Source organism: Choloepus didactylus, chromosome 9 (genome assembly GCF_015220235.1).
Source record: "Choloepus didactylus isolate mChoDid1 chromosome 9, mChoDid1.pri, whole genome shotgun sequence".
Classification (NCBI taxonomy): domain Eukaryota; kingdom Metazoa; phylum Chordata; class Mammalia; order Pilosa; family Megalonychidae; genus Choloepus; species Choloepus didactylus.
The window spans coordinates 122,984,810-123,010,002 of NC_051315.1; the positions used below are offsets into that span (position 1 = coordinate 122,984,810).

General features: G+C 37.0%; 1 protein-coding gene across 15 annotated transcripts in view; it reads right to left on the minus strand.

The window, feature by feature from the left end:
* The window catches only part of TRIP12 (thyroid hormone receptor interactor 12), a 175,345-nt gene that overhangs the window by 112,484 nt on the left and 37,668 nt on the right, over positions 1-25,193 (minus strand). For 10 of the 15 annotated variants that reach the window (XM_037849860.1, XM_037849871.1, XM_037849870.1 and 7 more), the window contains exon 1: positions 11,893-11,990. In XM_037849860.1, the coding sequence (XP_037705788.1) occupies positions 11,893-11,990 (98 nt within the window). Of the gene's footprint in view, positions 1-11,892; positions 12,040-25,193 lie in introns of those variants that run through there. The other 5 variants (XM_037849872.1, XM_037849868.1, XM_037849866.1 and 2 more) reach the window with 1 other exon arrangement.

Consider the following 25,193-nt stretch of genomic DNA (forward strand, 5'->3'; position numbering starts at 1 on the left):
TCTTGTGAAACATATGACAACATGGATGAATCTCGAAGACAGTTGTGTAAAAATGTAGCTTATGAGGGGTGACAATGGGATTGGGAAAGCCATAAGGACCACACTCCACTTTGTCTAGTTTATGGATGGATGAGTAGAAAAATAGGGGAAGGAAACAAACAGACAAAGGCACCCAGTGTTCTTTTTTACTTCAACTGCTCTTTTTCACTCTAATTATTATTCTTGCTATTTTTGTGTGTGTGCTAATGAAGGTGTCAGGGATTGATTTAGGTGATGAATGTACAACTATGTAATGGTACTGTGAAGAATCAAAAGTACGATTTGTTTTGTATGACTGCGTGGTATGTGAATATATCTCAATAAAATGAAGATTAAAAAAAAAAAAATTACCACTAAAGCAATCTTAAAGTTTCTAATAAAATTTAATATAATCCCAGGACTACTGTTTGGGAAAAACAGGAAAACACACATGATATCATAAAAATGATACTGCATGGTCAAGAGGGAGGGGAAACCTACAAACACCTGTACTAGAAGTGAGAAAGGCTAGGAAGTATCCTTGAGAGCAAGCCAACACAGAGAAGCAGGGGAAGAGAGTGATTTCCTAAGGAAGAAAAAGAGAGCAGAAAAAAGAGGAACAGATCAGGTATAGCCCAAAAAATTACAGAAGAAAGGGAAAGAGAAAAATAATAGGAGTAAGATGTCTGGTTCAATTATGGACTAAAGATGGGTGAAAGAGAATAGTCAGAGGAGATGAAATACATTCCAAAGATACTACCTTCTTTTACCTAAAGGATGAGCACAAAGTATTCGTCTAGCACAGGTAAGTGACCTTGATTTGGGAGAAGGGCAGGAGTGGTCCCTGGAAGGGGGCTACACAAAGAAGACAGCTTAATATAAGTTTGGAAGAAAACAGCAGATCAAAAATGAATGACACCAAGAAACTCAGGAGGGAAAACCTGCTACTTAAATTCTAAACTAAAGGAATTAATACTCTTCCATTATTAGTATTCCATACCCTCCTCTAAGTACCTCATAATATGGATCAAGTGGTTTCTGCAGTAAAAATAGTTCCACATAATGAAAAGAAGTATGGCTTTAGAGTCAAGGTCTGGAATCAAGTTCCAACTCTACATACCAGAGTATCTTCAATATAAAATTGAAGTTTCCACATTTATAAAATAGGAATTACATCTTTAACAAACATAGTTTCTATGAGCCTCAACTGAAGGACTATGTACAACGTTTGGTAAACGTGAACACTTACTAATCTATTGTAGTAGCTGCTATTATTTATCACAATTATCTGAATTACTATATCACTATGAATACCTTTACAAGACCAACTTGACTGTTTTTAGGAAACAAAAGCCACAATAATGAGTCAGATGAAGAGAATGAAAATACAGTCATGATGGCTCTCTCCCAGTTGATTCCAATTGCCTTACTCCTATAAATTATTGGAGAGGTTTCTTAAATATTAGATAATTGCTATTATGGTACATTCTACAGGAATTTTTAAAAGTTGGTCTGGGTTTAAGTTGTATATATGTTATCAGAATCAAAATTTAAAAAACTATAGAACCATACAACACAAAGAGTACATCTAATGTAAACTATGAACTTTAGTTAACAGTATAATTATAATACTATTGTTTCATCAATTCTAACAATGGTACCACACTAATGCAAAGTGTTAATAACAGGGAAAATATGTAAGAGTGGGAATAAATAGGAACTCTATTTTCTGCATGGTTTTTCTGTAAATCTACAACTTCTCTAATAAAAAAATATTTTAATCACACATACATATGCATACACACAAAAGTCAGTCTGAGGTTTGATTAAAAGGGTTTCAAAGTCCTTCTGTCCTAAGATTCTATCATGAGTAAAAGAATCAAGCTGCCTTTCTAAGAAGGCCAAATGAAATTCAGACCACATATCTTCTAATTTACATTCTTCATCAAACTCTTAAGGTTTTTTGACTAAAATTCTATGTACTAATCATAATTGTACTTATCCATATAAAAATAGGGAAAATTTATATATTCAAAGTTAATACTAAATTATGGTATAGACAGAAAATTGAACACAAATACTTTAAAAGTCATGTTGTCAAACAATTTTTAATGATACGGGAAATGACATGATGCTAGAGCTAGCGTTTTTTTTTTCATCAGGAGGCGGGGCAAGATGGCAGACTGGTGAGCTGTATGTTTTAGTTACTCCTCCAGGAAAGTAGGTAGAAAGACAGGAACTGCATGGACTGGACACCACAAAGCAATCTGACTTTGGGCATACTTCATATAACACTCATGAACATGTCGAACTGCTGAGATCAGCGAAATCTGTAAGTTTTTGTGGCCAGGGGACCCGCGCCCCTCCCTGCCAGGCTCAGTCCCATGGGAGGAGGGGCCGTCAGCACTGGGAAGGAGAAGGGAGAACTGCAGTGGCAGCTCTTATCAGAAACTCATTCTACTGATCCAAACTCCAACCACAGATAGACTGAGACCAGACACCAGAGAATCTGAGAGCAGCCAGCCCAGCAGAGAGGAGACAGGCATAGCAAAAAACAGCAAGAAAAACAACAATATAAAAGCGGAGGATTTTTGGAGTTCTGGTGAACATAGAAAGAGGAAGGGCAGAGCTCAGGCCCTGAGGCTCATATGCAAATCCCGAAGAAAAACTGATCTCTCTGCCTCCTGGATCTTTCCTTAATGGCCCTAATTGCTTTCTCTCTTAGCATTTCAATAACCCATTAGATCTGCAAAGAGGGTGTTTTTTTTTTTTTAATCTTTTTTTTCTTCTGTTTCTAAAACAATTACTAAAAGAAGCCTAATACAGAAAGCCTCAAAGACTTGCAATTTGGGCAGGTCAATGACAAGAGCAGAACTAAGAGAGCTCTGAGACAAAAGGCAATAATCCAGTGGCTGAGAAAATTCACTAAACACCACAACTTCCCAAGAAAAGGGGGGTGTCCGCTCACAGCCATCGTCCTGGTGGACAGGAAACACCCCTGCCCGTGGCCAGCCCCATAGCCCAGAGCTGCCCCAGACAACCCAGTGTGACAGAAGTGCTTCAAATAACAGGCACACACCACAAAACTGGGCGTGGACATTAGCCTTCCCTGCACCCTCAGCTGGCTGTTCCAGAGTTGGGAAGGTGGAGCACTGTGAATTAACAAAGCCCCATTCAGCCATCATTTCAGCAGACTCGGAGCCTCCCTACACAGCCCAGCAGCCCAGAACCACCCTGGGGGGACAGCACTCACCTGTGACATAGCACAGTCATCCCTCAACAGAGGACCAGGGGGTGCACAGCCTGGAAGAGGGACCCACTAGCAAGTCTCAGGAGCCATACGCCAATACCAAGGTCTTGTGGGTTAGTGGCAGAGACAAACTGTGGCAGGACTGAACTGAAGGATTAGACTATTGCAGCAGCTTTAAAACTCCAGGAACACCAGGGAGATTTGATTGTTAGAGCCACCTCCCCACTCCCTGATGCCCAGACACACGCCCCATATACAGGGCGGGCAACACCAACTACACACACAAGCTTGGTACACCAATTGGACCCCACAAGACTCACTCCCCCACTCACCACAAAGGCAAAGCAGGGGAGCACTGGCTTGTGAAGAACAGGTGGCTCATGGATGCCACCTGCTGGTTAGTAACAGAAAGTGTACACCACGAAGCTATAGATCTGATAAATTCGAGATAAGGACTTCAACTGGTCTACAAATCCTAAAAGAACCCTATCAAGTTAAGCAAATGCCAAGAGGCCAAAAACAACAGAAAATTATAAAGCATATGAAAAAACCAGATGATATGGATAACCCAAGCCCAAGCACCCAAATCAAAAGATCAGAAGACACACAGTCCCTAGAGCAACTAATCAAAGAACTAAGGATGAACAATGAGACCATAGTACGGGATACAAAGGATAACAAGAAAACCCTAGAAGAGCATAAAAAAGACATTGCAAGACTAAATTAAAAAACAGATGATCTTACAGAAATTAAAGAAACTGTTGACCAAATTAAAAAGATTCTGGATACTCATAGTACTAGACTATAGGAAGTTGAACAACAAATGGAAGATGACAGAACGGAAAATGAAAGCACAAAAGAAAGAATGGGGAAAAAAATCAAAAAAATCAAAATGGACCTCAGGGATATGATAGATAATATAGAACATCCGAATATAAGACTCATTGGTGTTCCAGAAGGGGAAGAAAAGGGTAAAGGTCTAGGAAGAGTAGTCACAGACATTGTTGGGGAAAACTTCCCAAATCTTCTGAACAACATAAATACACAAATCATAAATACCCAGCGAACTCCAAATAGAATAAATCCAAATAAACCCACTCAGAGACATATTCTGATCACACTGTCAAACAGGGAAGAGAAGGAGCAAGTTCTGAAAGCAGCAAGAGAAAAGCAATTCACCACATACAAAGGAAAAAGCATAAGACTAAGTAGTGACTACTCAGCAGCCACCGTGGAGGCAAGAAGGCAGTGGCACGACATATTTAAAACTCTGAGTGAGAAAAATTTCCAGCCAAGAATACTTTATCCAGCAAAGCTCTCCTTTAATTTGAGGGGGAGCTTAAATTTTTCACAGACAAATAAATGCTGAGAGAATTTGCTAAGAAGAGACCTGCCCTACTGCAGATACTAAAGGAGCCCTACAGACAGAAAAACAAAGAAAAGAGAGAGAGAGTTGGAGAAAGGTTCAGTACTAAAGAGATTCAGTATGGGTACATTAAAGGATATTAATAGAGAGAGGGGAAAAATATATATGACAAACATAGAACAAAGGATAAGATGGCTGATTCAAGAAATGCCTTCACAGTTATAACGTTGAATGTAAATGGATTAAACTCCCCAATTAAAAGATATAGATTTGTGGAATAGATTTAAAAAAAAATGAACCATCAATATGTTGCATACAAGAGACTCATCTTAGACACAGGGACACAAAGAAATTGAAAGTGAAAGGATGGAAAAAAATATTTCATGCAAGCTACACCCAAAAGAAAGCAGGTGTAGCAATATTAATCTCAGATAAAATAGACTTTAAATGCAGGGATGTTTTCAGAGACAAAGAAGGCCACTACATACTAACAAAAGGGGCAATTCAACAAGAAGAAATAACAATCATAAATGTTTATGCACCCAATCAACGTGCCACGAAATACATGAGAGAAACACTGGCAAAACTAAAGGAAGCAATTGATGTTTCCACAATAATTGTGGGAGACTTCAACTCATCACTCTCTCCTATAGATAGATCAACCAGACAGAAGACCAATAAGGAAACTGAAAACCTCAACAATCTGATAAATGAATTAGATTTAAAAGACATATATAGAACATTACATCCCAAATCACCAGGATACACATACGTCTCTAGTGCTCACGGAACTTTCTCCAGAATAGATCATATGCTGGGACATAAAAAAAGGCTCAATAAATTTAAAAAGATTGAAATTATTCAAAGCACATTCTCTGACCACAATGGAATACAATTAGAAGTCAATAACCATCAAAGACTTAGAAAATTCACAAATACCTGGAGGTTAAACAACACGCTCCTAAACAATCAGTGGGTTAAAGAGGAAATAGCAAGAGAAATTGCTAAATATAGAGAGAAGAATGAAAATGAGAACACAACATACCAAAACCTATGGGATGCAGCAAACGCAGTACTGAGGGGGAAATTTATACCACTAAACGCATATATTAAAAAGGAAGAAAGAGCCAAAATCAAAGAACTAATGGATCAACTGAAGAAGCTAGAAAATGAACAACAAACCACCAACCCTAAACGAAGTAGAAGAAAAGAAATAACAAGGATTAAAGCAGAAATAAATGACATAGAGAACAAAAAAACAAGAGAGAGGATAAATATCACCAAAAGTTGGTTCTTTGAGAAGATCAACAAGATTGACAAGCGCCTAGCTAGAGTGACAAAATCGAAAAGAGAGAAGACCCATATAAACAAAATAATGAATGAAAAGGGTGACATAACTGCAGATCCCGAAGAAATTAAAAGAATTATAAGAGGATACTATGAACAACTGTATGGCAACAAACTGGATAAGGTAGAGGAAATGGACAATTTTCTGGAAACATATGAACAACCTAGACTGACCAGAGAAGAAAGAGAAGACCTCAACCAACCGATCACAAGCAAAGAGATCCAATCAGGCATCAAAAAGCTTCCCACAAATAAATGCCCAGGGCCAGATGGCTTCACAGGGGAATTCTACCAAACTTTCCAGAAAGAACTGACACCAATCTTACTCAAACTCTTTCAAAACATTGAAGAAAATGGAACACAACCTAACACACTTTATGAAGCTAACATCAATCTAATACCAAAACCAGACAAAGATGCTACAAAAAAGGAAAACTACCGGCCAATCTCCCTAATGAATATAGATGCAAAAATCCTCAACAAAATACTTGCAAATCGAATTCAAAGACACATTAAAAAAATCATACACCATGACCAAGTGGGGTTCATTCCAGGCATGCAAGGATGGTTCAACATAAGAAAATCAATCAATGTATTACAACACATTAAAAATACGAAAGGGAAAAATCAATTGATCATCTCAATAGATGCTGAAAAAGCATTTGACAAAATCCAACATCCGCTTTTGATAAAAACACTTCAAAAGGTAGGAATTGAAGGAAACTTCCTCAATATGATAAAGAGCATATATGAAAAACCCACAGCCAGCATAGTACTCAATGGTGAGAGACTGAAAGCCTTCCCTCTAAGATCAGGAACAAGACAAGGATGCCCGCTGTCACCACTGTTATTCAACATTGTGCTGGAAGTGCTAGCCAGGGCAATCCGGCAAGACAAAGAAATAAAAGGCATCCAAATTGGAAAGGAAGAAGTAAAACTGTCATTGTTTGCAGATGACATGATCTTATACCTGGAAAACCCTGAGAAATCGACAATACAGCTACTAGAGCTAATAAACAAATTTAGCAAATAGTGGAATACAAGATTAATGCACATAAGTCAGTAATGTTTCTATATGCTAGAAATGAACAAACTGAAGAGACACTCAAGAAAAAGATACCATTTTCAATAGCGACTAAAAAAATCAAGTACCTAGGAATAAACTTAACCAAAGATGTAAAAGACCTATACAAAGAAAACTATATAACTCTACTAAAAGAAATAGAAGGGGACCTTAAAAGATGGAAAAATATTCCATGTTCATGGATAGGAAGGCTAAATGTCATTAAGATGTCAATTCTACCCAAACTCATCTACAGATTCAATGCAATCCCAATCAAAATTCCAACAACCTACTCTGCAGACTTGGAAAAGCTAGTTATCAAATTTATCTGGAAAGGGAAGATGCCTCGAATTGCTAAAGACACTCTAAAAAAGAAAAACGAAGTGGGAGGACTTACACTCCCTGACTTTGAAGCTTATTATAAAGCCACAGTTGCCAAAACAGCATGGTACTGGCACAAAAATAGACATATAGATCAATGGAATCGGATTGAGAACTCGGAGATAGACCCCCAGATCTATGGCCGACTGATCTTTGATAAGGCCCCCAAAGTCACTGAACTGGGTCATAATGGTCTTTTCAACAAATGGGGCTGGGAGATTTGGATATCCATATCCAAAAGAAGGAAAGAGGACCCCTACCTCACACCCTACACAAAAATTAACTCAAAATGGACCAAAGATCTCAATATAAAAGAAAGTACCATAAAACTCCTAGAAGATAATGTAGGAAAACATCTTCAAGACCTTGTATTAGGCGGCCACTTCCTAGACTTTACACCCAAAGCACAAGCAACAAAAGAAAAAATAGATAAATGGGAACTCCTCAAGCTTAGAAGTTTCTGTACCTCAGAGGAATTTCTCAAAAAGGTAAAGAGGCAGCCAACTCAATGGGAAAAAATTTTTGGAAACCATGTATCTGACAAAAGAATGATATCTTGCATATATAAAGAAATCCTACAACTCAGTGACAAAAGTACAGACAGGCCAATTATAAAATGGGCAAAAGTTATTGAGACAGTTCTCTGAAGAGGAAATACAAATGGCCAAGAAACACATGAAAAAATGTTCAGCTTCATTAGCTATTAGAGAGATGCAAATTAAGACCACAATGAGATACCATCTCACACCAATTAGAATGGCTGCCATTAAACAAACAGGAAACTACAAATGCTGGAGGGGATGTAGAGAAATTGGAACTCTTATTCATTGTTGGTGGGACTGTATAATGGTTGAGCCACTCTGGAAGTCAGTCTGGCAGTTCCTTAGAAAACTAGATATAGAGTTACCCTTTGACACAGCGACTGCACTTCTCGGTATATACCCGGAAGATCGGAAAGCAGTGACATGAACAGTTATCTGCACGCCAATGTTCATAGCAGCATTATTCACAATTGCCAAGAGATGGAAACAACTCAAATGTCCTTCAACAGATGAGTGGATAAATAAAATGTGGTATATGCACACGATGGAATACTACACAGCAGTAAGAAGGAACGATCTCATGGAACATATGACAACCTGGATGAACCTTGAAGACATAATGCTGAGCTAAATAAGCCAGGTACAAAAAGAGAAATATTATATGCTACCACTAAAGTGAGCTTTGAAAAATGCAAAACAAATGGTTTATAATGTAGAATGTAGGGGAACTAGCAATAGAGAGCAATTAAAGAAGGGGGAACAATAATCCAAGAAGAACAGATAAGCTATCATGGGTAAATTTAACGTTCTGGGAATGCCCAGGAATGACTATGGTCTGTTAATTTCTGATGGGTATAGTAGGAACAAGTTCACAGAAATCTTGCTATATTAGGTAACTTTCTTGGGGCAGAGTTGGAACATGTTGGAAGTAAAGTAGTTATCTTAGGTTAACTGTCTTTTTCTTACTCCCTTGTTATGGTCTCTTTGAAATGTTCTTTTATTGTGTTTTTTTTTAATTATTATTTTATTTTTTTATTTTTCATACAGTTGATTAAAAAAAAAGAAGTTAAAAAAAAAAAAACAAGGAAAAAATATGTAGAGCCCTCTTGAGGAACCTGTGGAGAATGCAGGGGTATTGGCCTACCCCACCTCGATGGTTGCTAACATGACCACAGACATAGGGGACTGGTGGTTTGATGGGTTGAGCCCTCTACCACAGGATTTACCCTTGGGAAGACTGTTGCTGCAAAGGAGAGGCTAGGCCTCCCTATAACTGTGCCTAAGAGCCTCCTCCCGAATGCCTCTTTGTTGCTCAGATGTGGCCCTCTCTCTCTAGCTAAGCCAACTTGAAACGTGAAATCACTGCCGTTCCCCCTACGTGGGATCAGACACCCAGGGGAGTGAATCTCCCTGGCAACGTGGAATATGACTCCCGGGGAGGAATGTAGACCTGGCATCGTGGGACGGAGAACATCTTCTTGACCAAAAGGGGGATGTGAAAGGAAATGAAATAAGCTTCAGAGGCAGAGAGATTCCAAAAGGAGCCGAGAGGTCGCTGTGGTGGGCACTCTTACGCACAATTTAGACAACCCTTTTTAGGTTCTAAAGAATTGGGGTAGCTGGTGGTAGATACCTGAAACTATCAAACTACAACCCAGAACCCATGAATCTTGAAGACAATTGTATAAAAATGTAGCTCATGAGGGGTGACAATGGGATTGGGAAAGTCATAAGGACCACACTTCACTTTGTGTAGTTTATGCATGGATGAGTAGAAAAATAGGGGAAGGAAACAAACAAACAGACAGACAAAGGTACCCAGTGTTCTTTTTTACTTTAATTGCTCTTTTTCACTTTAATTATTATTCTTGTTATTTTGTGTGTATGCTAATGAAGGTGTCAGGGATTGATTTAGGTGATGAATGTACAACTATGTAATGGTACTGTGAACAATCGAATGTACGATTTGTTTTGTATGACTGCATGGTATGTGAATATATCTCTATAAAATGAAGATTAAAAAAAAAAGCAAATAGGCCCTTTTTTGTGTACCACTTCTGTGGGGAAAATGTTTCTGAAGGTATATAAAAATTGGAAACATGAGAGCTGAAATGGGGTCACTTTATTGAAAAGGGGGAATGGGTAAAAGCTACAAAATCCCTAATTAAAACTGCCTTTATAGACCTTGGCAGGTTTTATGCCATTCCAAACGTATTTTTAAATTTTATTAGTTTCCTTCATAATTGAAAATACAAAATTGACTGGCTTAAAGTGCATGAACTACAGCAACAGATTTGCCACTCTACAAATCTATTGTGTTCCATCTTCATCACCAATGCATCTCAATCACCAGTATTAACCACATCCATTTGTTTCCCACTCATTTCTTAAACACATGATGCAATAAAATGTTTAAATAATTTTACATAACACTGATGTGTAGAAAAGATAACGGCTCTGATGAAGCATCAATGTTAAGTTAGAAACAATGTGCCATATAATAGCCCAAAGTGTTTGTCAGTTCATGTTCAAGAGTCCAAATACAACCCAAGAATTAATAGGTATAAAACTGCAGTTGTACAAAGGAAAAAGTTATTAAGTACACATACATGCACTGTATACATATACAGATGCAGTAATAAGAGACTGGGAAGAAATATGCCAGCGTTAACAGTGATTGATAATCAGATTGTGGAATTGTGACATTTTCCTTCATATTTTTCTTTTTTTTCCCAAAATTCTCTTACAATTATTATGTAATACTTTAATAATGGGGAGAGGGTGATTTTTAAAAAAATCAGCTGCATGAATAAAGTTAAATGTGGCTGCTCCAAAGAATAATGTGAATGTAGAAGAGCCAAAAACAATAAGAGAACAAAACTTTACTTAGCACAGTGCTAAGAGTTCAGCATATCATAATACTAAGATTAACCAATAACTCTATAAAATAGGTATTATCCCCACTGTGGGACCAGGAAATTGAGGTTTCTTCAAAGACTTAACAAAGGATGCAGAGCTATTTAATGGGAGAGGCAGAAACGGCACACTACCTTGTCCTAGTCCGAAGTCCACGTGCTTAACAACTAAAATATCGTCAGTATGCTCTCACAGTTTCATTTATTCTTTACACTCGACATCTTTAAAATTTTTATAATTTACTAGATAATACATTCATCTATAATACATGGTTATGATTCTAATTGTTGCTTCAGGCAGTCATATTTAGTCATTACTTACTGCAAATTAAACATGATCAATGTGAATCCCTGGACTGGAGAACTAGGCCTTACAAGCAGAGATGAGATAATTTTATACATACAATGGCAGTCCTTGGCTACTTCATATCAGACCCCAAATTTTACATTCAAGAGAATATTTCTGATTCATCACATTATCTCATACACAACTATTCTAACTAAAAAGACCAACGGATCACCAGCCCACTAAGAAAATGAGACAAACTTCAGAGTGCCTCACCACCCTGACAGCATCCACATGTCGTCAAAAAATATGACATAAAAGCTAAAGTTTGGGTACCAAATCTCATCTTTATAACAAATAAAGCTTCTGACAAGACACACATCAGGAAAAGGACCACAAATAGTTGAAAGATATGTTGTGGCATGTATTTAGGGGGTGAAGAAAAAGAGAAAGAGCACATAAAACATGATATACCTTATGCTAACAACCCTTAAATTAGATTTTTGATAATGTCAAAGACTGGACTATTTTTGAGCAGAGCATATTTGGGAAATGATTCAGGAATCACTTTGAATTCCAGTTTTACTTGTGTTATTTGGTTCAAAAATTGGGGAAAATATACCCATGTGCTGTGAAGCATTTGAGTTTTGGTCCTCATAGTAAGGTTTTAAATAATATTTTCTTTTATTCCCAATTCCTTTTCAAATCACCATTAAATACGTACCTTCCTCCTATCGCGTCGTCTTGTGGTTGGGCCCCGGCAGTGTTCCTCTGTGAACGTCGCAGTGACCCCCCTGGATTGTTATTAGGCCGGTTGGACATTGGCACCTCTCTCTTGAAGGGACATACCCTTTCTAGACACTACCATTCACTGAAAGGAAAAAGAAAAGAAGATAAGAAATAAAACTTATCAGATGTACATGGGACAGCACAGAACAGAACTAAGGGGCACCAAAGGTGATGGGGAGGTTTTATGAAAAAAACTTGATTTTACAGCCTTAACCAATGCTGCACTGTCTTATTAGACTATGAAGTCTACTTGATGAATATGTTACAAAATGACAGGAATACATTAAATTCAAGGCATGCGTTCAGAACCTCTAAGCAAAATTAACTTACATTTTCTCAAGGAATAGCCAAGAAATCCTAAATTCAAAGAAAAACAGCATGGGTAGGAACACGTCTTTGTTTCTACATTTCTAGTATTCTGCACAAAAGGGCATTGGCCCTGAAATTAAACAACAATCGTTCAAGTCCTGTGATAGAAAAGGTATTAAAGGAGTTTGCCTCTGTATAAATCAAAGCCTCTAAACCTTGATTCCTCTGCTAAAGAATTAAAAACAGATATTCATGCCTACTTCACAGTATAGCTCTGAATAACAAATGAAAATGAAACCATAAAAATGTAGTATCTTAATGGGGAGAGAAAACAAAAGCAGCTGTAGCACAGTAAATACAGTAATGGTCCCAGATAACTTGGATTTTGACACCAGCGCTTCTGGTCATGTGACCTTGGAAAAGAAACAATCTCCAGGTTTCATTTACCTCTCCTGTAAAATCGGTGCATTACCTACCTTACAGAGTTGTTAGCAACAAGAAATTGTAAAAGTACAGTACTTTATAACTAACAGTTCAGCTCAAAAACAGTTCTTAATTTGAACTATCTTTGTATAAAATCTAACTACTGTACAAATAAAATGCTGATACTCAAAGGGTAGTCTGATAAAACAAGCTATTATTACAGTCATAGAAAAACTTAAAACTTGTATAAACCAAATCTTTCACAATTATTCTTAAGCCTCCACTCAAACTCCAAGCCGAGTTCTTTATTTACTTCTATTTGCTGGAGAAGGAAGAGATGGAATGATCGTACATTACATACAGAAACTGGTATCCAAGAAAAAGCAAACTATGCCTAACAATTTACTGCTGGATTTCCCATAAACTGTAACAGTACAGTGGATTTTCTTTTGAATTACATGTTGACCCAATTCAGTAGGAAAAGAATGCTTCTCTCTGTCACACATGCCCACATAGTCAATGAATAAACTAAACTTTGATCAGGAAGTTCAAAGTACTAATGTAACTATTGTCAATTTTAGAAATATAAAAGGGGAAATACCACTAAAAGTGAGAGAGAGGGAGGGAAGGAGGGAGGGAGGGAGATTAAATCTTCATGTGCACCAAAAACGGACACCTTTAATTCCAAACTCCAGACCTCCAAGGAACAATGCCAATTTTATGAACCCTTCCGTCAATTTTTATTGTGTAGACAGTATTCACACACTCACACACACATACACTCTCTCTCTCTCTCTCTCTCTCTCTCTCTCTCTCTCTGTTTTATACACATACATATCAATGGGAGTTTTATACTGTTTTTCCCCAAACATGTCTCGGGGAGAGCTTTCCATATTAGCATGTAAAGATTTAACAGCTTTGATTTACCCTTTGTAAGCAGTAAAGCAGGCACAATAGTTCTAAGAGTAGAGCTCTGGAGTCAAACTGCTCCTACCAGTGCTAGAATCCTAACTTTCAATACCAACAAGTTGTATGACCTTGTAGAAATAAGTCTCTGTGCTTCAATCTACAGAACGGAGTTAAGAGAACTTACCTCATAGTTGTTGTCAGGATTAAAGATGAAAAGCCATGTAAAGCACTTAGAACAGAGTGGTGCCTATCAGCCTATCATATAGCAAGGACTCAACATGCTAACTATTTTTATTACAATAAACATTTATTCAGAAGAATAAAAAAAATTTGTGGTAAAATAAGATGTAATTTATTGGGGAAAATTTACTATAAAAACTACTGTCATATGTATCTGTCTTAATTTCTAGCAATCTAGTTTCAGAAGTGAATTTCTGCTATGAAGAAAACACAATGGTGTTTTTAATTAAGGGTAAGCACCCACAGTTGCTCAGGAAGCTTCATCTAAATACATATACCTGGACCCTGCCCCCATAGCTTTCGACTGTCTGGATGCAGATATGAGAAACATATGTTTAAAAGAGCTCTCCCGATTGTACTACATCACAGAACAACTGCACCACTTTAAAGAACTAAATAAAAGCCCAGTCTATTCCAGAATTCATCCAAGAAGTTATTATTTCAAACACCATCTCAACTCCATTTCACTTGGACCCTAAACAGCATGGAGACAAGAGAATGGCAGGACACTGTTACTCTCACTCTGAAAAGAATTCTATTAAACAGGATTGATAGTTCTCACCTGCCCACTTCCTGCTATTAAATGCCTACAGTATGTCACAGGGTGCTGTCCTTCAAATGAGTATGCCACACTGTTGATTCTGACCTATAGTCACCAAAGTAACCTTAAAAATGCTCCCAACATCTTCAGAGCTTTTCAACAGCACCTTTATCAGCTACCAGCCTTTATCTGGATAGTTCTTGAAATATAAGAGGGAAAGAGTGGCAAGTGCTACCTGCTTTTAAAGCATATACTGATCTTTAAGGAAGGAGATCCAACGCTATTCAAAATTTTGAATTCCCAGAAAGTAAATAAAAAACTAATACATGACAGACACAGAACACCCCCTCTGCCAAGTATCAACAAAACCAGGCAGCTAGAAGGGACTTCGGAGATGACCACGTTCAACCTCTTACATTACAGACAAGTCCAAACAAAGAAAGTTCAAGTAATCAATTGAGGAACCAGTCCTCTGGTTCCTAAAACTGAAGAGATCTATCCCTGCCACAGGTCATCACTCCTTCAATCAAAATTTTACTCCTCTGTCTCCATTTAAGAGCCTGAAGGCCAAAAGTTGTCACAATGCAATGATTTCCTTCTTGCTACATGAATAGTCCATATTTTCTTGGCCAGTATGTATGCTTACCATATGTTATTACTAAATTTTGAAAACACACGCACAAACAGGAATGACATTAATATAAAAACTATACTGCTAGAAGTCTTGTTCTAATAATTTGAAATTAATTTGAACTCAAAAATTGCTTCTTCACAGGTTATCACCTAAGGCTGAAACTAGAAATTATAAGCCAAAATGCATAAACATCCCTTTGAAATCTTGTAATTTACTACTTTTCCAACCATGGTCGTCCACTCAATTTCTGTGAAAATAATCACCAAGCTTTTTCACGTAAAACATGATATTCACTAAAGCACTGAAATAAAACCGAAGACTTTGAGTTCAACAATAAAAATATATAAAAAGCTGAGGGATATCTTCAAGGTTGAAAACAAACTCTTGATGACTTTGTTCACAGCTCTAAGTATCCAACAAACTATTTCTTCTTGGGTTAAAGTGCACTTGAATTTTATGTGAAAAAGCAGTAGGTCTACTGGGAAATTCCATACAGGGAAAAGAGAACTGTATGTTAAGCTACATCTAAATGTTCATTCTTAAAATTTTATAACAAGGATATACTTTCAAGGAAAGCTCCTTTTACTGCAAACATTTTGGAATTAATTTTCCTCTAATTTCTTAACTTGAAATCGGAAGAAAGGTTAAGACAAGGAAATAAAAAATAACCCTTTATTTAGTAAAAAACGTCTAGAATTCTAAGAAAAATGTATTGCAAAAAGTAACTTTAGGCTGTGGTAGTCAAATGGCTAAAAGTTTTGAAGGGAAAAACAGGTAACATAAAAGTTAGTATTTATGCACAAGTTTCATCTCATGAATGACATCTGAGAAACTGCAGAACAAACCGTCAATTTAGTAACCCAGACTAGAATCATGAACAGTTCCCAAAGCCAGCTAATATTATGTTTACTTACGTAATAACTACCCATTACAGGTAAAACTGAAGGAAAGCTACATTATTTTCACAGTAAAGATGATAACTAAAAAGAAAAAAAAACCCTAATACTTTCATCTCATGTAGCATCTACACAGTCTTATTCATTGTCTTGCATAATCTCTTATGCACTCTATTTAGATTTGGTTCTCATAAGACACTTGGTTTGGCTTCAGATTATGAACCTGGAATTTGAGAACAGTAACACTTGCACAGAATTTTATTCATTTTTAAAATTCTAGTAGCAAAATTAAAAAGCACCAAAAAGTAAGTAAGTAAAAACTTACTCCAATAACAACTGAAGTGTTACAAAATTAAGTAGTCTGCATGCCACTAGCAAGTAATGGCATCTGGAGCAGCGGATCTGAACAACTACACACTAGATCTAAGAAGGATGCACTAGGCCTTAGGAGCAAGTGTGGTAAATTAAACACACCAAGGACAGAATAAATTAGACAAGTCTACAATAAAATGGAATAGAAATCACCTTTGCTAATAACAGAAGTCATTCTTGCTTAAGTAAGAAAGGCAAAGACCTCAAATAAGTGTATCATTAAAATGGAAATGAGCCCCAATCAGGAAGGCTGAATGAGACCCTTCAGGGGGCTTTGTCCCCCTACAGAAGCTTTGAACAGCCAGCAAGAACTGGCAGAAAAATCCTTCTCAAAGCTCCAGAAAACAGTTCAGGGATTTCAATACCAGGACAAGTGCCAAAATCAAGCAAAAGGCTGCCTAAAAACGATAGGATCACATGAAGTCTTAGTTACTGTGGTCCCTCCTGCACCCCTCACTAGCTCAGCCCGCAGTGAGGATAGAGCCCTGGTTCTGGAGTGAGCAGTCACCCTTGTGCATATACTGGAGCATGTATGTCTGGTCTGATTTATCTGGTGGTGCCCTGAGAGACTCACCATCCCAGATCTTGACCTGTATGTAGAAGAAAGCCCACGAAACTCTCCTACAGAGAAAGAGTTGAGCTGCCAGGGGCAAGGGATTGCTGGCTGTAGGACATAAACTTCAGTGAGGAAGCTGTTTCCTAGGGAAGAGCTGACATTCAGAACTCCTTAGGAGGTTAATACATGATCCTGGACAAGATCTACCAAGGGAGGAGAGAAGGCTCAAAAGGACATCACTGGGAAATACAAAAAAAGAAAAAAGAAAAAAGAAAAAAGAATATAGACCAAGTTCTATATTAATACTAAATTTTCTGAACTTGATAAATGTACTCAAGGTGAATACACAAGTGAATATCATTGTTCTTAGGAAATTAAATGGCAGTATTAAGGATACAAGGAGCATGACGTATACAACCTACACTCAAGTACTCACAGAAAATGGGGTGACGGACACGAATAAAATGATGGGATAGCTAGCTACAACATTACAGCAAACGTGGCAAAATGTTAAAATTGGTGGATCTGGGTATCTGCACGGATAGAGATATAGGCTTAATATATGAAGTACCTTACCTTCATCTAAGTTTCGTTCTTTGTCAAACTAGAAATAATGCTATTACTTTAGAGTTTAAATATTAGAGATAATGTATATAAGTCTCTTAGAGCAGTATCTAACACACAATACCTTCCATTTAATGAGTGACTATTAAATATAATTATATATTAAATATAATTAAATAACTGATGAATCTGAAAGAAAAGGGAGTCATCACATCCACCATCCTAAATGATAAGAAAGGAGTTGGAGAAAAACAACAAAAAGTTTCTGCACAATAGTTTGGGATATAATTTATTGTTTCACTTTGACTCAGCAAAGAGGCAGCACAAAAACCAGCAGTTAGTACATATGGTATATTCACAAGTCAAACATTTTTATGACTCTAAATAGCTGCATCTGTTGTAAAATAGTACAATGTAGTTTATTTATTCATTCTTGTATTAAGGGAGATGGGAAAAACTTACTGCCTTTTTCTCAGTTAATCACAAAAGTTTTTGTGGAGAAATTAAGATAGTAAGAGTCACAAGAATGCAGAGAAAGGGGCTAAGTTACCTGAGAGTGAGGTTCTGTCAAACATTTAATTCAATTCTGGAGCATCAAAACCATCCAAACAGAATACTGTACACAAACACTTAAAAATGGTGTTTTCAAATTATAGTTTTTAATACTAGAAAAAAGTAGTAAATGGGAAAAGCACAAGATTTTAAATGACCAGGTAAAATAAGAACAATTATGGGTAATGTTATTCTATGCTTACCATGTGCCAGGCAATGTACCTTTTCATTTAATCTTCAAAACAAACTTACAAAATTGGTACTGGAAACAACCTTTTTACAGAAAAACTATAGCAGAGATTAAATTAAAATAATTCCAAGGCCACAAAACTAATAAGTGACAGAGCCAACATTCAAACACGGGTCAGACCCAAACAAAGAAAAATAACTATACATTTATCTTTTTTTAAGAAGCTGAAACACAGAGACCTAAGGCATTCCAAGCTTGGGGACTATCCAAAGGATTAAGTTCTTTTTTTTATTCCTTTAAGGGTATCAGTTTAGCTGACAATCCTTAAATGAATAATTATCATACAATACATTAAATGATATGAGAAACAAGATCAAAAGTACAATGTTAAACCAAGAAAAAAGGGTGACTAACTTTGCCCTTAGCAAGTTGAGAAGAGCCAGTCACTTCTGCTACTGGTTCTTAAAGGCAGGAGCCATGAGGAAAGCATGGGAAAATGAGAGAACAAGTCACAGAACAGGAGTGCCAAGTGGTTCAGTGAGGCTGAAACCAGAGGTTCTATGGAGGGAGTGAACCTGGAAATAAATCTGAGCTGTATCCCTGAAACTTAAAATTGTGGATTTAAGACCTACAGATAAGAAGGCAGACCAATTAGAAAGCTACTCAATAGACAATGGAAGAGGAAATGAAGAGATGGGGGTCAAGAAACATTTAGATGTTACAATCTACACAACAACAAAGAAAAGTCTAGGGCAGTGGTTCTCAAAATTCAGCATGCATATGAATAGAAACATTAATTTAAAAAGTCTCTCAGGTTTCTTGCTCTGATGACTAGGGTTAAGAAAAGTTATCTAAATCTTATAAAGAAAGATGATGACTGCATGTCCTTTCAGTGTCACAAAATGCTATTTAATAGGCTCACCTAAGAATCATTTTTTTAGGAGAGCGTACTGCTGTTTAACTGCTGTTTACTATTTATTAGGGGTTCAGACCCTGCTGTTACATATTAACTTGTAGATCTGTGTCTGATAGAAATGCAAATAATTTCTGTACAGCAGAGAGATAACCCCAAAGACTAGGTTGTTGCTCTGTAAGGACATCAGCAGTCTTATTCTAAAATTCTTTATTAAATTATCTATAAATATCCACTTGCCCAAATGTTCTTTAAACTAGCCTTACCTGAACAGGTTCCTCCTTATTAGCGAGCTGAATAAAATCTTTACCATTGATTTATTCCATATTTTTAAGTTATGTTTTCAACTTTAGAAAGTTACTAAAAATATATGGTGGCAGCATTACCAAATGATGTTGTAAGAATAGATATGGGCAGAAAAATAAAATTTAGAGTTAATCATGTCAAATTTAAGTTATTACATAGGCTAAGAATTCCAGTAAGCAGACGGAATAAAGATCTAGAATTAAGCAGGAAACTGGATATGTAGATGAGGGAAACTATCAGTATACACGAGGTAGATGAAGCCAAGGTAATCTACGAGAATCATGTCCTGTATGAAAAGCATGCAGAATAGAGGGGAACAAGCCCACGATGGAACTCTGGGACACACTAAAGTCTAAGGAGGACACATGAGAAGTATGAAGGAAAAAATCAGGAGGAGGGTACTGCAGATACCAAGAAAATAGGCAGAGTCCAAATGTCTTAAAAAGGACACACAAGAATGAAAAATGTCCATCAAATTTGTAAATGGGTAAGAGCAGTTTCCAGAAATGGTGGAAAGGAGAGTGTGCAGGGAAAGTTAAGTAGCCAGTAAATACCAATTCTTCTCCGAAAATGCAGGGTTATAAAGAGGACAGAGAGGAGGCAATAGCCAGATGGAAGGGGAGGTTGGAGTGACAACGGTTGTTTCTAAATTGGTGAGTGTGTGTGTGTGTGTGTGTGTGTGTCTTGGGTGAGGGGGGTGGTTGTGGTAGAGGGATGTGATTTTCCTGGTTTCTCTTTTTAAAAAAGTTAAAGTCGAGCATGTTTGTGTATGTAAGAAAAAGAAGAACTGAAAGAAGCAGGCTGGGGATGAGGTACAGTTTACTCACAAGATCCTACAGGAAAAAAAAACAGAATTAAGAGCCTAAGCCATAGATGAGAAGGCACATCAACCTCTGAGACAAGAGAAATGACATTTGAAAGCAAGGAAATGCAGGCCTAACTTATTTTATCTGTGAGTAACAACAGGTGTTAGATGAGCAAGTGAGAATGGAGATTTCAAAGAGTTACTTAAGGTAGAGCAGGCAAAGGGGGGAGCACTGCTATGGAGAACCAGGATGAGTGTAGAAACCATAAACTTGATAGTGCCAATTCATACCTCAGTACTCACCACATTTTATGTAAGAAGAAAGCGTCATCTAAAAAGTCAACTGCTCAAGAGCATGCACCTATTTAGTGATATAATTCAAAGTTGAATCCAGGTCTCCCTAATGCCAGTGAAAAGTGTATTTTCCATTATGCCATTCTATTCCAAAATATTGATCTAGTGACAGCTAATCCATTTATAGAGGTGGAAACAAAATATAAGTGATACACCAGGGTCTGAACTCTGAATCTCTAAATGACACTTTATTTACACAATGCAAATTAAAAACCAAAAAGCCTAGAACAACTCATCATCTTTCAAGTGCTACCCATCACTGAACAACCATGGAACACCAGACACAAACTAATGACAGCATCCACATTTGACTACTGTAATATGCCTTGAGAGAACACCTTACATGCCATCTGGTAACAGTCAGTGAGGTTAATTCTCACTATTTTCACAAAGAATCTTATTCTTTTGAGTATTAAGTTGAGCATTTACATCTAAACACTTCATGCTGCACCTCTCTTAGAAATTTCCTTTTTCTTGTTCAAGAGACCTTGAGATCTGGTTTCTGTTAAGACCATTAGTTAGCATAAAATAAGAGACTCCACTATTTCTTGAGTCTATGCACATTTGAGACAAAGATTTTTAGATTTAACTCAGATACTTATTATAAAATAAGTATAGCATTAAGAGCCAGCAGGGTGAAGGCCCTTCTCTTTCTTCTGTGAAATCCAGCAGTATGCAACAAAAGCCTAAAAATTCAGAAGAAAACCATACTTACAATAAAATAAGAGAAAAGTTGGCTACACACTAAATCATATATTCTAAAGAATATTTGCCAGGTACAATAAAATTTTAACCCAAGTGAAGGAAAAGGTTAAGAGCTCACAGTCTTTTAATTTAAACAATAATCCAAGAAGAACAGATAAGCTATTTAACGTTCTGGGGATGCCCAGGAATGACTATGGTCTGTTAATTTCTGATGGATATAGCAGGAACAAGTTCACAGAAATGTTGCTATATTAGGTAACTTTCTTGGGGTAAAGTAGGAACAGGTTGGAAGTAAAGCAGTTATCTTAGGTTAGTTGTCTTTTTCTTACTCCCTTGTCATGGTCTCTTTTAAATGTTCTTTTATTGTATGGTTTTTTTTGTTTTTCAATTTTTTTTTTCATACAGTTGATTTAAAAAAGAGAAGGGGAGTTGGAAAAAAAAAAAAGAAACAAGGAAAAAAACATGTAGTGCCCCCTTGAGGAGCCTGTGGAGAATGAGGGAGTACTGGCCTATCCCACCTTGATGGTTGCTAACATGACCACAGACACAGGGGACTGGTGGTTTGATGGGTTGAGCCCTCTACCACAGGTTTTACCCTTGGGAAGACGGTTGCTGCAAGGGAGAGGCTGGGCCTCCCTATAATTGTGCCTAAGAGCCTCCTCCCGAGTGCCTCTTCGTTGCTCAGATGTGGCCCTCTCTCTCTAGCTAGGCCAACTTGAAGGGTGAAATCACTGCCCTCCCCCCTGCGTGGGACTGGACACCCAGGGGGGTGAATCTCCCTGGCGGCGTGGAGTATGACTCCCAGGGAGGAATGTAGACCTGGCATCATGGGACGGAAGGCGTCTTCTTGACCAAGAAGGGGATGTGAAGGGAAATGAGGTAAGCTTCAGTGGCAGAGGGATTCCAGGGGGAGCCGAGGGGTCACTCTGGTGGGCATTCTTACGCACAATTTAGACAACCCATTTTAGGTTCTAAAGAACTGGGGTAGCTGGTGGTGGATGCCTGAGGCTATCAAACTACAACCCAGAACCCATGAATCTCGAAGACAATTGTATAAAAATGTGGCTTGTGGGGGGTGACAGTGGGATTGGGAAAGCCATAAGAACCACACTCCACTTTGTCTGGTTTATGGATGGATGAGTAGAAAAATAGGGGAAGGAAACAAACAAACAAACAGACAAAGGTACCCAGTGTTCTTTTTTACTTCAATTGCTCTTTTTCACTTTAATTATTATTCTTGTTATTTGTGTGTGTGTGCTAATGAAGGTGTCAGGGATTGATTTAGGTGATGAATGTACAACTATGTAATGGTACTGTGAACAACCGAATGTACGATTAGTTTTGTATGACTGCATGGTATGTGAATATATCTCAATAAAACGAAGATAAAAAAAAAGAGCGAGCAAGAGAACTGGAAAAAAAAAAAAAAGAGACAGTGACAATTAATCCTGAATGGGATCTAACAAGGGAGGAGAGAAGGCTCAAATGCACATTATTGGGAGATACAAAATAATTGTAATATAGATTGTAAGCTTCATGTCAATATTATATTTCTTGAACTTGATAACTGCATTTAAGGTGGATACATAAATGAATATGGTTGTTCTTAGAAAAAAAAAAAAAACAAAAAGCAGCAGCAGCAGATTTTAAAGGTTTCTCAATGACCCTTTCCTTCAAAAACCTGAACTGCTGACAGAGGGCAACAGAGGATGGAAGTAGAGTCTTGAAGGGGGCGATTTCAGACATCACAATGGTAAGGGAAGCGTGGGTCCTAAAGAAAGAAATATGCATGGTGTCTATATCTAACAGCGTCCTAATTAACCAAGACAGTAGAGAACCAGGAAAGAAAACAGCTATTCCAAAATGAGGATCAGCTGGGCAAATATAATCATTAATCCATCAAGAGGATCAGTTCTGCTCAAACAGGGGGAATAAGCAAGAATGCAACTGAGAATTAACTGCAGGCCACAGGAAGGAATACGAACTGGTGAAACCACATTGAAACACAAACAAAGGAGACACAAAGGGAGGACATGTTTAAGAACAAAAGAAGAAAAAAACTATCACACAGTTTAAATGACATTATAAAAGAAGGCAATTAGAAGGGAAAATGCTATATGGAACTCTTGTCAAAATTTTGTTAAGCAAATAAACAGGTACAGAACGCTAGGCACAGAATGTGATATATCTACATTTAAATATAATGAATATGTAAATAACCACTGGCTAAGATATGATCAGATAATGAATAGAAAATACATAAAAATCCATTAACAACAATTACCTTTCAAGTCTTTATGTTTTGAACCATGCATATTTCCCTACTCGAAAAAGTTCTTTAAGCTATTACGCATACTGTGATTTTAACTCTCTAGAAGATGACCATGGAGGGTAAAAATAATCAGAAAATGGCACCAAAATGTTACCATTTTTAGCCGATTCTTTTCTCATTTTGATTTTTTTCATCATGTCTCATTATTCAATAATGGAGAAAGCACAAAAACTGACTATTTGCCAAAGATTTTTGTATCCTAGATACAAATTCATTTTATAAAAAGGTAACTTTGTAATCCAAATCTTGATTCCAAGAAAACTGAGTTCTTAATAGTTAAAATATACAATATAGAGAATGACATACTGATTCAGCTAAGGCTCTTATATCCATCATTGGCACCAAAAATCTATTTTGTAGAATGCTATATATTGATTATCAATCAGTTAATCATAAACAGATACAGCCCAAATATTTCTAAAATATGAAACTCATTCCCTAATATAAATCCTGTTTCACCTCACTTACCTTGTTTAATCCCTGAGAATACTCACAATTGATAGAGGATTTTCTTTTTTTTATTCTTCTTATGGTCAAAGATTATATAGATTAGAGTCATGAACTTCTAGCTCATGTGCCAAAGATGGCTAACATATCCAGATTTACGGTTCTGCAATCCTGTTGGCTACTATAATTTGTCAGGCAGTGAGGGGAGTAAGTCAGTTTATCACCAGCATTTTTAGAACATCCTCTTAAAGATGTACTTTTATAAAGACCCAGGAATGAAGAGACATAAGGTGAAAGAGTATTGGAATAGATAATCTCTAAAATCCATTTTCAGCTATAAATTTTATAGGAGTCTAGTCTAACTTCATTTAAGTTTTTCTTAAATGGAGTATTCTTAAAATTCTTCCTCACAGAGGCCTAGTAACACCATTCCTTAGATACAATGACTCTCAAAAGGGACGAGTTATTGAGGGAGAGGGGAGAGAATGAGTTGTAAATGCGTCCCTCTACCAAGGGACAGACAGATGCCTACTGGGTAAGAATCACTGCTACTGAAAGTAAAATACAAAGTACCATGCAGATTACAACAGCAAGGTGCTCCCTATGGAAAGAATCCAATCTGGTAAATAACCTTTAGAGCACATGGACATGCATAACATGGCAATATTTTGAGAACAATCTCTTCAATGCATGTTCCTATCACTGCTGTGAACTCCACCTTAATAATGAGATCACAGAAGTTAAATTTTTTAACAGTTGGTATTAGAAAGTCTATAACTGTTTCTTACAACAGTAAAAAAAACACCTGAACATTGTTAGATCATAGTTAAAGTGTAACAATCTTTCCCAAACAACAGATAGTGTTAGAATTTGGGGAATTTTCAGGAAAATTAAGTGTGTGGTTAGGATTGGGAAAAAGGAAGCTATGAAACGTAACTCAAAGTTGGGGAGAAAAACTATAGACTAACTTTAACACATGATAAATAATGCACAGTACCAAATTCTTGTTAAATTATTTAAGTCATAGGAATTGTATCTAAATTCAGCAATAGTTTCAAAAGTATTCTTCAAAGGCTAAAAAAAAACCTACATTTAGCACACCATACTCTATACAACCAATGCTCTCTACATTTCTACAAGTAGCATTTTTACCAAAAATAGATGTTAATGACTTCCTTTATATTGAGC